This window comes from Scylla paramamosain, chromosome 25 (genome assembly GCF_035594125.1).
Source record: "Scylla paramamosain isolate STU-SP2022 chromosome 25, ASM3559412v1, whole genome shotgun sequence".
Lineage (NCBI taxonomy): Eukaryota > Metazoa > Arthropoda > Malacostraca > Decapoda > Portunidae > Scylla > Scylla paramamosain.
The window spans coordinates 6,752,501-6,767,500 of NC_087175.1; the positions used below are offsets into that span (position 1 = coordinate 6,752,501).

The 15,000-nt window shown below is 38.1% G+C and overlaps 3 protein-coding genes across 7 annotated transcripts in view; 1 reads left to right on the forward strand and 2 right to left on the reverse strand.

Moving 5' to 3' along the window:
• The window catches only part of LOC135113183 (heme-binding protein 2-like), a 20,725-nt gene extending 16,804 nt beyond the window's left edge, over window positions 1-3,921 (reverse strand). Inside the window, exon 1 of one of the 2 annotated variants that reach the window (XM_064028297.1) lies at window positions 3,772-3,921. The gene's annotated coding sequence lies outside the window, so the exon portion shown is untranslated. Of the gene's footprint in view, window positions 1-3,762 lie in introns of both variants that reach the window. The other variant, XM_064028298.1, reaches the window with a different exon arrangement.
• A 184-nt stretch (window positions 3,922-4,105) lies between these two features.
• On the forward strand, window positions 4,106-8,972 carry LOC135113184 (dynein light chain Tctex-type 1-like). The gene is made up of 3 exons (XM_064028301.1): window positions 4,106-4,457; window positions 6,114-6,279; window positions 7,083-8,972. The coding sequence occupies exons 1-3, from the start codon at window positions 4,431-4,433 to the stop codon at window positions 7,229-7,231; spliced, it is 342 nt and encodes a 113-aa protein (XP_063884371.1). The 5' UTR covers window positions 4,106-4,430; the 3' UTR covers window positions 7,232-8,972.
• Window positions 8,973-9,915: 943 nt separating this feature from the next.
• The window catches only part of LOC135113181 (X-ray repair cross-complementing protein 6-like), a 10,461-nt gene continuing 5,376 nt past the window's right edge, over window positions 9,916-15,000 (reverse strand). For all 4 annotated transcript variants that reach the window (XM_064028290.1, XM_064028291.1, XM_064028292.1 and 1 more), the window contains exons 8-13: window positions 14,813-14,890; window positions 14,307-14,442; window positions 13,857-14,048; window positions 12,661-12,861; window positions 12,081-12,268; window positions 9,916-11,680 (exon numbers count right to left, since the gene is read on the reverse strand). In XM_064028290.1, the coding sequence (XP_063884360.1) occupies window positions 11,564-11,680; window positions 12,081-12,268; window positions 12,661-12,861; window positions 13,857-14,048; window positions 14,307-14,442; window positions 14,813-14,890 (912 nt within the window). In that variant the 3' untranslated portion in view covers window positions 9,916-11,563. The remainder of the gene's footprint in view (window positions 11,681-12,080; window positions 12,269-12,660; window positions 12,862-13,856; window positions 14,049-14,306; window positions 14,443-14,812; window positions 14,891-15,000) is intronic.

Genomic DNA, 15,000 nt, shown 5'->3' on the forward strand with positions numbered 1-15,000 from the left:
ATAGCTGGTTTTGGGGGAGGAGAGGAGGAGGAGGAAAAGGAGGAGGGGATACGTCTCCTCCCTCCTTCCTCCTTTCCTAGAATTTGCCCTTGAGAAGCTGAGGGCATTGCAGTTTTCTTATACAATGTATTTTTCGTGTTTCCTCCAGCATGCAGGGAGGAAGGAGGGGGGGTATTTTAAGGTTTCAGAAAGGCATAGAGAGCCACAGATTTACAGTACATATGCTGCTGGAGGGAGACACGACACAGCGAGGCCTGGAGGAAGAGGGTGCACAGACACACGTTACTGGCGACAGCTTACACGATCGACCCCACAAGGGATTACGAAGTAGTAGTGGTCGATGTAGTAGTAGTAGTAGTAGTAGTAGTAGTAGTAGTAGTAGTAGTAGTATAGTAGTAGTACAAGAAGAAGAAGAAGAAGAAGAAGAAGAAGAAGAAGAAGAAGAAGATGAAGAAGAAGAAGAAGAAGAAGAAGAAGAAGAAGATGAAGAAGAAGAAGAAGAAGAAGAAGAAGAAGAAGAAGAAGAAGAAGAAGAAGAGTATGTAGTTCTGGGTGTTGGAATATTGATTACCGTAGCCTCCCACGGCGGCACCAAACCCAGCATGCATCATTTACCTTCTCCAAACAGTGATACCAAATACGCGTTATTCATGGCATATTTTTAGACAGTCTTCGAAAATTGAGAGACTGTATATGTTGTGACGTGTTGGGAAAGGGTGCGCACTAATATTTCTACGTAAAATGATTAATAGAAATCGTGAAATATGTACATTTTCTGGCTAAATACTTGTCATTTATCTGCCACACGTGATGATAGGCTGGTGAATGCATAATGCTGCTGCTATTACTACTACTACTACTACTACTACTACTACAACTATTACTACCACTACTACTACTACTACTACTACTACTACTACTACTACTGTACTACTTCTCCCTCCTCTTTTCGTCTTCTTTCTGCCGTCTCAGTAGAAGGGGTCAGCAGCGAGTCCTTTCCGATTATTCCTGACCAATATATTTTCTGTCGCTGGCATTCTTTACAACGCCACGGTATGCATATCTATCATTCCGCATCTCAATTACTGGTTGATTCATGTTCGATCTCCCTCTCAACAAATGTTCTCTCCCATTACTCATGCCTGTTCCTTACATATTCTTCGAGTCCTCCCACCAGCTCTTCATTATCAAATTTCCGTCCCTCCCTCAATATTTTCCTAGCACGAGTATTTTTCATCCTCTCTTAATAATTCCTCATTATTCTCTTCTTACCAAAGATCAGAATTCTTCCTTTCATATCCCCAAAACATTCTCAAATAATTTTCCTCCATGTAATGTAAGTAACTTGGAGTTTTCAAAGGCTTCACCACTTTCATAACATAAAAATATACAGTACTAGTCAAAAGTATGCAACCCCTAACCCTTGGAGCGACATTCTTATGGCGAAAAAGCGAGTGTTGAGGTCAAATTGTGTGCATACAAAGTAATCGGCAACTCCCTGCCATCGTGCTGGGCCAACATTGTGGAGAGATAACCCACCGTACATTCATGCCTTTTTTCACACTGGTTTTCTTCATTTCCCTAAGGGCTGTATCATTACCATAGCGCCTACAAAAGAACTGACTAAAGAAGTAATGCCCCTGTCATTGGACTAAAGAAGGCAGGCCGTGGAACTAAAGAAACCAGTAAATTATTGAACGTGGCCAAGTCCAAAGTTAAGAAATAAATGGCGTGATTTCGGGAGGGAGGGGAGTTGGAGACACCATAACAGAAACCAAGAACAGAAGAAAAGGATGTTCTAGGATGAATTCTTGAAGGCTTTGAACACCACAAAGTGTACCTTAGAGTCAAATCCATGAACACCAGCAAGGTCTCTGAAGAAGAGCGACCCTTAACTGTTTTGGGGAGACTTCCGTGCGTACTGTCATGTCCTGTGCAGGAGTTAAGTTACACTAGCCACGCACCAAGGAAGAGACCTCTTCTGTGAAAGGCACAGAGACATTGCAAGGTTCCCTTTTGCATGAAGTATCTTGCCAGGGGTGAAGAGGACTAGCTCTCAGTGCTACATTTGATGCTACATGCAACCGTGGAGGGCGCGTGTACCGGTGAAAAGGCAGCGACCCCCTTGACGCCCCCTATGTGCAACACACAGCGCAGCAGACTCACTCATGGTGTGGGGTAACTATACTGGGAGGAGTCTGGGGAAACTTGTTCTTCCAACCAGCATGTCTACCTAGAGCTGCTGTGTGACCATCTGCCTGATTCTTTTGAGCTCACCAAGGCCAGCGTATTCCAGAAAGATGGTGCCCCTACACCACAACAAAATATGTGACCCAGTGGCTCGAGGACTGCATGGTACCCTTTATAAAAGTTTGGGCGAGCAATAGTCCGGATTTGAATCCTATTGAAAACTTGTGACACATTATCAAGAAAGATTTACAAGGGAAGGATGTCAGTTTAGTAGCCAAGCTTGTGGCAGCCATTCGTGAGTCCTGGTACAATATCTCACCTGATCACCTCAAGAACCTTGCTCTGTCACTTCCTAAATGTCTTGAGTGCGTAAAGATAAAGAAGGGCAATCTACCAAGTATTAAAATGTAAACTAAACACATTCTTTCATATAAATTCCTCAATGTATTCTCCAATAAGGTGGGTGGGAAAGCAGGGGTCGGATACTTTTGACTAATACTATATATATATATATATATATATATATATATATATATATATATATATATATATATATATATATATATATATATATATATATATACTTACTTCACAACATCTGGTTTTCTCTTTTCTATCTTCTATAAAGGTGCATTGATTTTTCATAGGAATATTTCCATCCTCTGATTCATCTAATATATATATATATATATATATATATATATATATATATATATATATATATATATATATATATATATATATATATATATATATATATATATATATATATATATATATATATATATATATATATATATATATATATATATATATATATATATATATATATATATATAGAGAGAGAGAGAGAGAGAGAGAGAGAGAGAGAGAGAGAGAGAGAGAGAGAGAGAGAGAGAGAGAGAGAGAGAGAGAGAGAGAGAGAGAGAGAGAGAGAGAGAAAGCTGCCAAGAGTGAAGAGGCCTACACGCGACACGTGCCAAGAGTTCCTACAACATCCATAACGCATCTACGTGTTGTATTGCCCCTGCAGAACATGACAAGTTACAAGGGTGAGTATCATTGCCAGGGCAGGATACCGAGTGTAGGAGTACCGTTATCAAATGTTCCAGAGTCTTATCTTAGCCACTTCCAACATGCTCTTGCCCAGTGTGAGTTACTGGTATTTTCAAAAACATTTCTATGATCTCATAATAATGATAGTTTAAGAAGAGTTCTACACCACCACTGCGAAAAAGAAAAAAAAAATCAGAATGATCCTTTGAAAATAATATTATAGAACCGTAAACGTTTCAGTGTCTTATCTCAACATCTGTAAACGGGTTCCAATGACCAAACATTTCAGAGGTGATTTGCTAATTCTAGCGATAGGAATTCCGCATCACCAATGGAAAAATGACCACGAGAACCTGACAACTTATCTCAGTCCTTTGAAAGTAGTCCTAAATGAAGAAACAACTCACTTAATAAAAGAATGAGTGAACTGTTGCAGGCAAGGAAGATGGAATTATAATAGCTTCTGAGAAGTGGTATTAAATATATGATGCTTATGGAAGGACGACTTGTTCTCACTTGTCTTACTTGTCTGGGTTGAGATGTCTGATCAGCACGGTTAGTAATGTGTCACCGCACTCGCTCAGTTAATCATGGAGTGTTGCTCGCTGCCTCTCCGCAGTGGGCGGCGCAGGCCAAGTGTTCGAGACCGCACGTTCCTCGGTAGAAGTCCTTTGGTATTTCTTGAACAGCAGTTACAAACTGAGTGATCAAGCATTAATATAGTGGCTGAAAAGGGGGAAAACGTTAATATATAAGCAACAATCTAAGCTCCGAAAAAAAAAAAGTTGTTTGAGGCCGTGAAAATAGGTCGCATTGATATTAAACTGACTGATTAGATGAATCAGAGGATGGAAATATTCCTATGAAAAATTAATGCACCTTTATAGAAGATAGAAAAGAGAAAACCAGATGTTGTGAAGTAAGGCCGTGAGTCAAGAAATCGAACACATACTCCCTCATGAACTTGCTTCGAAAATATATAAATAGCTACTAACATATCACGAAATTAATTGAAAGTTGAGAAAAATAATGGAAAGAAAATATAAAATGGAATCAATACATTAGATGGAGTAACATAAATAATGCCGTGAGTCAAGAAATCGGACGCCGTGTTGTGGATCTCAGCTGAGTCCAGAAGAAGGCCAGACATAGCTTGACATTTTTACCCGTATTTGCCGAACAAGATGGAAGACGTTACCCAGAGCGAGGAAGTGAGTAAAACAGAGATTCATTCACCTCTCTAGCACATCAAAATATCCATGGAGTGCCCTAAATACGGATAAAATAGCCTAACATAACGTTCTCTGCTTCGGTACATGGGCGTGTGAGTCAAGATGTTTCGAGAGTCTTTTATGAGTGACTCATTGTGGGTATAGTAGTGATGTGGAGTACTTTGCCTTGAGTCTCGGGATGTAATTGATGGGATGGCTTGTTGATATTGTTGTTTAAAGATGATTTGACTATGTAATTTGTTGTGTAATGTGTGTTTATCAGGTCATCTCTTAGTCACCCCACTTGTCACTATAGCCACACATCTATAACTACCATGCACACCGCTACAAGTACCTCATTTCTAACACCACAACTATCAGGCATTCACCATCATAACCACCACAACCACGACACTTGCCCTTATAACCCCACATATAACCACCACACCACCATAGCAACCAGTTTACCCACAATTATCGGTAAAATTTCACTCTTTCACCAGTCTCTCAATTCCGAACGATACTTTTTTGTCAGTAGTTTTCAGCCTGCTTTGAATTAACCAATTTTTCCTCCAAACCATCACTTTTTATTCTGTACCTCCTGATTCCCCATCCCCTCAGAAGAAATGAAAAGCAGACCAAAATCTACCATGAAAAAAAGTTTTGTTCTCACAAATAAAGGTAAATTTTTACAGTAAGACCAAACTGCATTTCAAGTACAAAACTATGATATTTATTGTTGTTGTTTTTTATGTTATACTTTGTTTTGCCTCTTCTCCCTTCATCCTGTGATTTTGGGGACTCCTTGGGAAGCAGGGCCTATGGCCAGGGAACTTGAAAATGGTCATTTTAGGGTACTTGAATGGAGATGATAGTTTAGAGGTTTATTTGTTGTCCAGTTCTTCCTTGTCCATAAAAAAAAAAAACATATAGATTATAAATAGCTTGCAGTGGGTATATATGGAGTTCAAATTACTCGGAATTATAAGGGTAAGAAAAGGCATGTTGAGACTGGTGAAAGACTGAAGTAATAGGTACCTAATAATCAGCACAAATTTCACATCTGCTGCTATAATCTTACTGCCACTACCACCATCACCACTCATGCCATGATAACCACACTTCCTTAGCCAGCAGTCAAAACCACAGCCACCATGCCTCCACCACCAGGACTCCCTGAACACTGATCTCACTGGATAATATTGAAATAACATTAGTGTCTCATGAAGGCTGGTTTAGGTTAGGTTTAGATTAATTTAGCTTATTAATTTTATTGCTAATCTCTTTATTGTGTAGATCATGATTTAAAAAAAAAACATTATATTTGTGCCCCTTAAAGCAACAGTATGATTTCACCTATGGATTTACTTTTGTACCAAACTTCAAGTACATTCACTTTCGTTCTTGTATAAGTGCAAAGCTTTATGAAATCATCTATATTTTAATAGGAACAAAGTAGATAAAGACATGATTGCTTTAACTTGTAGTAAGAATAGAGCTGCAATCATTAGTAAGAATTAACAGAGATAGGATAGTAGAAATTCATGGTAAGTGTATATATATAGTGGATACATATAGGTCAGTAACAAGTTGTTTTTGTTCCCTTAATTATGAAAAATGTGAAGCAAATCTCAGCCTTTCTACCACTGTCCACAGCATCAGTTTGTGGTGGATGAGGTGAGCACCATCATCAAGGAGAGCATTGAGACAGTCATTGGTGGCAATGCTTACACCAGCGCCAAAGTAAACAACTGGACCTCTCAGGTGGTGGAGAATGTGCTGGGTAACCTGTCCAAGCTCAACAAGGCCTTCAAATATATTGGTGAGCAGGATGATTGATGCTCACTTTTGTATGTTTTTTTTTTTTTTTTTTTTTTTTTTTTTTTTTTTTTTTTTTTGCTACAGTTCTCTTATTTTTTTGTTATATTTTCTTGTTATTGTTCTTTCCTCTGTGAATATCTTTGATACTTCATTATATGAGGAGCTGAGAATCAAAAGATCATAACCCACAAAGCCATTTTTTAGTTAGCACTGGTTTCTAAGTTTCAACTATCCTCATTGATGTGGCAGAAGAGAAGTGATACTCAACCATTTGGCCCCCAAAAAATGTCAGTTTTTTCTTTAATTTTTTATTACAAAAATTCACCAAAAATATGCTATTGTGCATAAAGTCTTGAAACTTTCACAATTTCTTAATATTCATAGATTCATAATTTTGTGGATTTTTTTTATGTGAATGTGGAAATTTGAATATTTTTTTTAGCATTTTAAGACCTCTTGATTCTCAGCTTTGCATATGCTTGAGGCACCATATGACCATAATGTTGTGGTGCCATCAAATCAAATCAAAATCCAAAATCATTATATGCTCCGTCTAATTCTTATAGATTTCAGTAAAATTTTAATATGGTTTACAGTGTGGTATACCTGTTTTTATTGCATAGATATTAGCAAAGTTTAGAGTATGATAATGATTATTATCTTTGAGGATCTTCCCTTTACTCTGTCACTCTTTTTGTACCTTCAGGGATAACAAAGTGAATGTTGAATAAAATCTTCCATCTTTGTTGTTGTGTAAAAGTATGTTACTCCCTCAAATTGAAGAAAAGAATCTCTCCCTTTCAGTGTCGTGTGTCATCATGCAGAAGAATGGTGCTGGTCTACACACAGCCAGCTCATGTTACTGGAACAATGACACGGACGGGTCTTGCACTGTGCGCTGGGAGAACAAGACTATGTTCTGTATCGTCTCTGTATTTGGCCTGGCTCTCTAAGGCTACCACCACTACACCTAAATTTTCATCTTTCTTTTAGCTCATCTCCCTGTAGCTTTCTTTTCCTTGGATTAGCATAATTCTGCAATCTTTCTTACCTAAGTTTTCTCTCTCTCTCTCTCTCTCTCTCTCTCTCTCAGATTAATGTAATTCTTTGGTACTTTTCTCTATCAAAGTTTTCATCCTCTTTCATTCTGTCTTTCTCCCTTCAGATTTGTTTAATCTTTCAATCCTTTTTATTTATTTTTATCCTTTTCCTTTTTCTCTTTGTATTAATGTAGGTATTTCTGTGATCTTTAATTTCCTACATCCTTCATTGTAGGTCTGGGGTTTTTCTTGTCTTTTTTATTTTCTTATTTTATTTATTTATTTTTTTCTATTCATAGGTTTTGATGCGTTTAGCTATTCCTGGTTTACAGTGATAAATATATTATTGACTTACATTCTCCTCCCTTTATGATTCTTTTTATGTCATTGTCAAGATCTACACCCAGTAGGATATTATAATTTACTAATCTGTCCACGTAGGTATTTAAGGACAGACATCTAAGTACGTCTGGTAATGTGTGTATGTATGGAGAGGGATGGTGTGTGAATGTGTGAGATGAGATGAAAATATAGTTTTGGAGCCCAATTGTTCCTTCATTGCAGCCTAACTTGACCTGATGCAAGATTGGAGTTTCAGAGGATAGCATGATCTGACCCACTCTTTTTCCAGTGGGCTGTGGAGGTGCAGTGAGTCAGTTTGGGCCTCTTTTGTCTCTGAAGCTTGGGTCAGGCAAGGTTAGGTCAAGTTAAGTGTTATACCAGCCAGATTTTTCTCTTTATATTAGTTTAGGAAAAGAAACAGGTTGAGAATATTTTGTCTAAAATTATAAAAGGTGGAGTTGAGTGGTGACTTATATAATTTATTCAGTTTCATGCCAATGACACAAAAGCACCACAGTAATATAAATAATTTTTCTTACATTATCAGAATGATCAGTTATGCATTGTCATCCTTTAATACACATGACATTTTCAACTTCCATCTAATTTTGAGAATGTAACCATTACCATACTTAAACATATGTGTGGATTTTGTAATATTTTCCTCTTTTGGCAGGATGTAACCCTTTATCATATAGAGGCATATGTGTATTCCTAAACTCAGAATATCCCTTGCAAATCCTAGCATTCCAGATAAAGAGTTCTCAGCCTGTCGTCGTAAGGAAAGGAATGAAATGTATCGTTTATAGCTAGGTAAATTTTTGAACCTGCCTTATGAAGATGCACTTATTAGACATTATGAACATTAGACAAGGTGATTGATAATTATGAATCTAAACATAACCTTTGACCAACTGCTGCATCAAGCAGCAGCACTTATTGTCTCTTTTAATCATTACACATTATATATGTACATTACACACGGTGATAGACAATATTGTGAATCTTAAAATAACCCCAGAATGACTGAATGCCTTTAAAAGCCATTAGTTGTCCCTCCATCGCTTACTTGGCTGCTCTGATACAGTGATGACAACTCGGATAACAGAACTGGAGCATGTATAACCTGTCATCTAATTGGTTACGTCGTGTGTTTACATATTATGAATATTGATACGTTTTTTTTCTTGTGATGCATTTAGAGATATTATTGAATAAAGTTTTTTTTTTGTGATAATATGTCTGTTGCAACTATTATTTATGATAGTTAATATATTACTATTATTATCATTATCAATAAAACAGGAAATCCTATATTTTGTATATATCATGGAACCTTTATGATGTCTCTGAGAAAAAAAAACTATGAAAATACAACTAATTTTCTCTGAGGCTTTTCAAAATAATTCTGATGAGAGAACAATGTGTTTGAGAATACAACCTTTATGATGTCTCTGAGAAAAAAAACTATGAAAACAACTAATTTTCTCTGAGGCTTTTGAAAATAATTCTGATGAGAAAACAATGCATTTGAGAATACAAGTTATCATTTAGTCTTGCTTCACTCTATCCTATCAAGATATTCTCACTGAACCCAGAGTAAATGTGTAATATCAAGTCTTGCCTCAATCTCACCAAGCTGAGGTGGAATTTGATTAAAACTAAATGGGGGGGAACTGTGAGTGAACTGATGTGTTTCACCTTAGACAGCCATGAGCAGAATGATGCATATTTGTCTTATGTAAGAGGGACTCTGGGGAGAGAGAGAGAGAAACTGAAGGTGACAGCCCCTAAAGACTAGTCAAAGGGATCATAAATTATGAGAAGTGATTTAGGACCCCACTTTTTAATGAATTTAAGTCATATGCAGGAGGAAATACATAAGCAGGCAGGAAGTTCGAGTTTACCTGTAAAGAGGATGAAGGATTGAGAATACTGGTTAACTCTTACATTAAGGAGGTGGACAGAATAGGGATGAAAGTAGAAAGCTTTGTGCAGTGAGGTAATGGGATGGGGAGAGCCATACAGCTAACAATATCAGAAGAGCAGTTAAAATAAAAGCAGTAGGTAGCAATAGATGTAATTCTGTAGTGAAGAGAGAGGTTGAAGAGAGAAATAGATAAGACAAAATGCAAGTGTGCATCACCTTCAACTGTGATAATAGACATGAGTGAGGTGTGTGTGAATGGAATGAAAAGGGAGTGATGGTGAGCATGAGGCCACACTGTTTGATGGGCACAGCAACAGACACTGTGGATCATCATAAAACTCTGTTTATTACCTTAATTACAAAGCTTTTTTTTTTTTTCTGTTGTTGGCATTGACAGTTGGTTGAATCATGTAATGAATTATACCCCTAGTAAGTAAGACAAGTTATTTTGTTTTTGTTGGCATTGACAGCTAAATTAAGTAGTGAATTATACTCCTAGTAAGACAAGTTATTTTGTTGTAATTGACAGCTGATAAATTAAATTAATTACAGTCCTAGTAAGACAAACTTATAACACTATCCACTACCAGCACAGTACTATGTAAAAGGAGCATGATAACTAATACTATTATTGGTGCTTTTACAATGCTTGAGACTAAAAACAATGTAGTATAATCACACGCAATCAATAAACAATCTTTTTTAATCATGGAACAGGACTGACATTTGGTGAAGATACTAAGTAAGGCACAAAGACATTTAGTTGATTGCTGCCTAATTACCTTAAGTTATAGGACATGGTCTGTCTTTTTTTTTTTTTTTTTTTTAATACTATTTTAGTTTTCATGGTATAAAAGAATATAAAAACTAAAAGAAAACACACTTCTGTAATGATTGCACTCCACATACCTGTGCAAGTTAATGAGTAAGGACCTCAGGTAAGCAGGGAACCACAACTACAGAATATGTACTACTCTGTTAATCTCGGAGAATTTAACTTTTTTTGGAATAGTTCATGAAGACCCAAAATTTCTAACTTAAGCATTACTCCATTCACTGACATGTCTGTTTAGACTAATTTGTAAGACTCATAACTTAAATGTTACTCAATTATTAGCAATTTTTTATAAGGATTTGTAAGACTCATAACTTAAAATACTACTCTGCTCATCCTCAATTTGTCTTTCTGGAATAACTCAAAAGATCCAAAAAGTTAACTGGAAAACACCACTCCATTCAGTGGTTATTTCTCTTTTAAGAATAGTTCATGTGACCTAAAAATTGAAGTACTACTCTTTTCACTGACAAATTTCTCTCTTTGGAATACTACTCCACTCATGAGGCCATTTATCCTTTTACAATAATAAATGAGACCCAGAACTTTACCATTTGACTGCTATGGCTTCTCCTTCGATGGAATGTCATGGTGCAAGCTTAATGAATAACATTGAGAGGCACCACTGACAGAAAAAAGAAGTACGTACATTAATAAAGTGTCCGTAAAATCATGTACAGTTACTCAAACCACTGGTCATAAGCAGTCAAAGGGTGATAGAACTTAACCATAAACACATCACCAGAAGAACTGAACCCTCAAACCGGAACCAATAACAACAGCCACCTACAGGACCTAACGTTTCCACTTCACTCTCCAGGAAAAAACTGCAGTTCCTTTGTACTAACTCTGAACTTTCGGGAAAAAAATATATATATCACATATCAGAATTTTTCTTATATCATGCGATGCTCAATATCAGGAATGGCATCCAACTCACACACATACACACTTACTTACCCTTCTATGCTTCATAATTAAGTGCACTAACACACACACACACACACACACACACACACACACACACACACACACACACACACACACACACACACACACACACACACACACACACACACACACACACACACACACACACACGCATGCACGCACGCACACATGCACATACACTCACTCACTATGCACACACAGCATCAATGACAGCCTGCATCAGCTCAGCCTTCTTCTTCCCAGTGATGCTCATGCCACGTGCTGTCAGCCACGACTTGAGCACTGGGACTGTCAGCTGTTGTGCCTGTACACACATACACACACACACAAAGGGAGAAAAAGACAAGTAAAAATCAGATACTTTAACTTATATCTACATCTAAACTTAACATTATCAGTGAGCATGTGAGCTTGGTGAACTGATGGGTAACAACAATAATGATGATGATGAAGATGAAGATGATGACAATAATAATAACAATCTATCTATATACCAGGCTGGCATTCTCATGTGAATGCTCCAGACAAGGCACCACACATTCACACGTACATCTTTCATACTCTGAAGACCCTCACCCCACCCCCCAGTGGAAACAAAGAATCATAATAATGATAGTAACAACAATGATGACAGTGAGTGAATATGAACACTCGCTCCTATATCAAACACACACAAACGCCTCTCAGGTCCAGAGAGCACTCACCTGTCCTCTCCTAACCATGGTCTCCACATCCAGGTTGTCATTGTCTATCTTGACTCTCTTGGAGGCCAGGAGGGCGCTAGTGGCTGACTGAATCTTGGCTGACTGGCTCACGGTTGAGGTGAACACTAGTCTGTCAAACTCCCTCAGCTGTGGTCCGGCTCGCTTCTCCATCTGCTCATTGTTGGGAACTGCAGGGACAAGCACCACAGAGAAGAGTTTATACTGGTGGTGGTAAGTATTTAATTTGGTTTGTCATATGGTAAATGTATGTAAGTGGTAAGTGTTTCATATACTATCTTAAGATAATATATAGTGACTTGCTGCTTGTCCTGAGGTAAGATATAGTGACTTGCTGCTTTTCTTATGCTAAATACATGGCAAAACAAATTTGTTGGCAGCCATACACACACACAAACACAAACACACACACACACACACACACACACACACACACACACACACACACACAAGAAAAGGAAATGGATAAATATAGATATGGAGACAAGATCATAAAAGTATAGCTTAGGGCCTGTATATAACAACAACAACCACACACACACACGCACACAGACAGACTCACCCGTATAGTCCACAACTGGTTCCAGCTGGGAGCGGTTGAGGGCCAGAGCCTTGATAATCTCCCACATGGTCTCAATATCTGGATTGTCAAAGTTCTCAGGCTGATATTCAAACTGCAGCTTCTTGATGACTCTCTTTGCTGCGTCCACCTGCCTCTCCTTGGCTCGTGACCTGCTCTTGATCTCCACTGTGCCAAAGTTGTCTGTGCCATAATGGAGGTGAAAATCATGAGGTTTCTATGGGAAAATGATGCAGAGAGCTGGGAGTGTTAAGAGAGGAAATGTTACTTGCCACAAAATTGAACAACAAAAGGTAGTAAGAGTTTTCCATCACACTCTCTCTCTCACACTCAAACACTTCACATCTGATAAATGCCAGTAATATGCCTTGGAAGTTAATTAACAAGTGAAGCTGTCAGTAATGCATCAGAGAGAGAGAGAGAGAGAGAGAGAGAGAGAGAGAGAGAGAGAGAGAGAGAGAGAGAGAGAGAGAGAGAGAGAGAGAGAGAGAGAGAGAGAGAGAGAGAGAGAGAGAGAGAGAGAGAGAGAGAGAGAGAGAGGTAATTTCAGGCACCTCACACATGGTAGGCTAGCCTAATATTGAAAAAATCAATCTAGCTCAAAACTCTATGAGAGCCTAATGGTTGTGCTATATCCCCCTGGATAAGAAATTTCATTCCGTGTTCAGTGGTAAGTGTCCGGTCTTGCTGAGCAAAAAGAAAGCTGGTGAAAATTGAGTAATTATTTTTATAAAATCCCATTGTTGACACCCTTATAATTTTTCCAAATTACCCATTAAAAAAATGAAAGCTAAATCATATAAAATTGATAGAGTTGTGCTATCATGTGGTGCTAATTTCATTACAATCACAAATGTAGTTCCAGAGATATTAGTGTTTGAATAGTGTTATGGTTGGGCTGAGCCAGGCCGGGCCACTCAAATTGAAATAACACCCTACGCAGTAAACTTCATTTTGTTTGTAATTACATCAAAAATACAAATTCATCCACCAAAATACCAAGCTCAGATAGATTTTCTTCATGTATATATACCATGCTCTGTTTATCTCTCAGTGTAGTGTGGTCCCTTTCTGAGATACAGAAAGACAGAATTACACCCATTACCCCTTACTTTAGTACTTGTGTAAATGTGTAATGCTAAACAAAAAACTGAAAATCAGAGCAACCATCAACTCACCAGCAAATGGCAGATGGTACACCAAGAAGCCTGGGGGGAACATCTGTGCGTTTGTCTCATCCAGCACCTCCTTCTGGGGGACGAGGGCAGCCAGGGCGACAGACGTGCGCTGCCTCACCACCAGACGCACCAGGGCTATCATGTTGCGGGCCTGGCAGCGCTCCAGCAGCGCTGTGAAAACCTTAGTGCTCCCTGCGGTGGTGAGATCAGGTGGTGAGAGAAAAGTACAAAAGAAAAAGGACATGTTAAGCTAAAGTAAGTTACCATTTTAATAGAGAATGAAAGAGACTGGAGAACAAGTTTGGGCAAGTTATAGTTTTGATACAGTGGAATAGAGAAAAGAAAACAAGTAAACAAGTTATATTAGAATAAGTAGTAGTTTTGTTAGGTGAGGACTCTGTGCGAAATAGGTCAGTGCCTCCTGAAATACAACTATTGCCAGAGCCTCACCCTTGAGCATCTCCTCTTTGGGATAGATGAACTTGGCCTCCTTGTAGTAGTAGATATTCTTGAGCCAGCTGAATGGCTTGAAGCCCAGCAGCTGCATGCCCGGCTTGTACACATTGCCAATGTTCTGCGCCTCGTCCTGTGAGGTGACCACCACAAGGGATGGATAACATATCTAACAAGTGACTGCCATGGTATACATGAAAAACTGGATTGAAAAATGTGACTTTTTGGTAGCAATTGCATCAGTACTTAATAAATTCACAGTTTAAAACAACTTTTCCCACTATCTTTTTTGTTACAACCTCATAAACCATATTCATTTATGATAAAATATATCACATCAATCAATCCTATGTCATTGAAAATAAATAAATAAATAAAATAAAATACATCACACATTTCTGCTTTGTTGACAAATTTCAGGCAAAGCATAACAAACTTGACCCAATCCTGTAAAGATATAACTTGGTAACAGTGCACACACACACACACACACACACACTTACCATGGTGAGACCAATTTTCCTGTTGCCATACTTCTGGTAATACTCATAGTCCGAGCGAGACACCAGCTCTCCAGTGTCCTGTGAACAGCAAAGTCAGCAAAGTGTCAGCTTGTAACACAAACCTGAGGGACTACAGATATCACAGGGAACCATTGATAAGCCTCAAAGATTGTTTACTGACTCCAAGG

Bases quoted from the DNA above. Each gene is read 5' to 3' on its own strand.
- LOC135113184 (XM_064028301.1), top strand. From the start codon at position 4,431: ATGGAAGACGTTACCCAGAGCGAGGAA. The intron at 4,458-6,113 runs GTGAGTAAAACA...CACTGTCCACAG, and splicing joins ACGTTACCCAGAGCGAGGAA to CATCAGTTTGTGGTGGATGA. The intron at 6,280-7,082 runs GTGAGCAGGATG...TCTCCCTTTCAG, and splicing joins CAAGGCCTTCAAATATATTG to TGTCGTGTGTCATCATGCAG.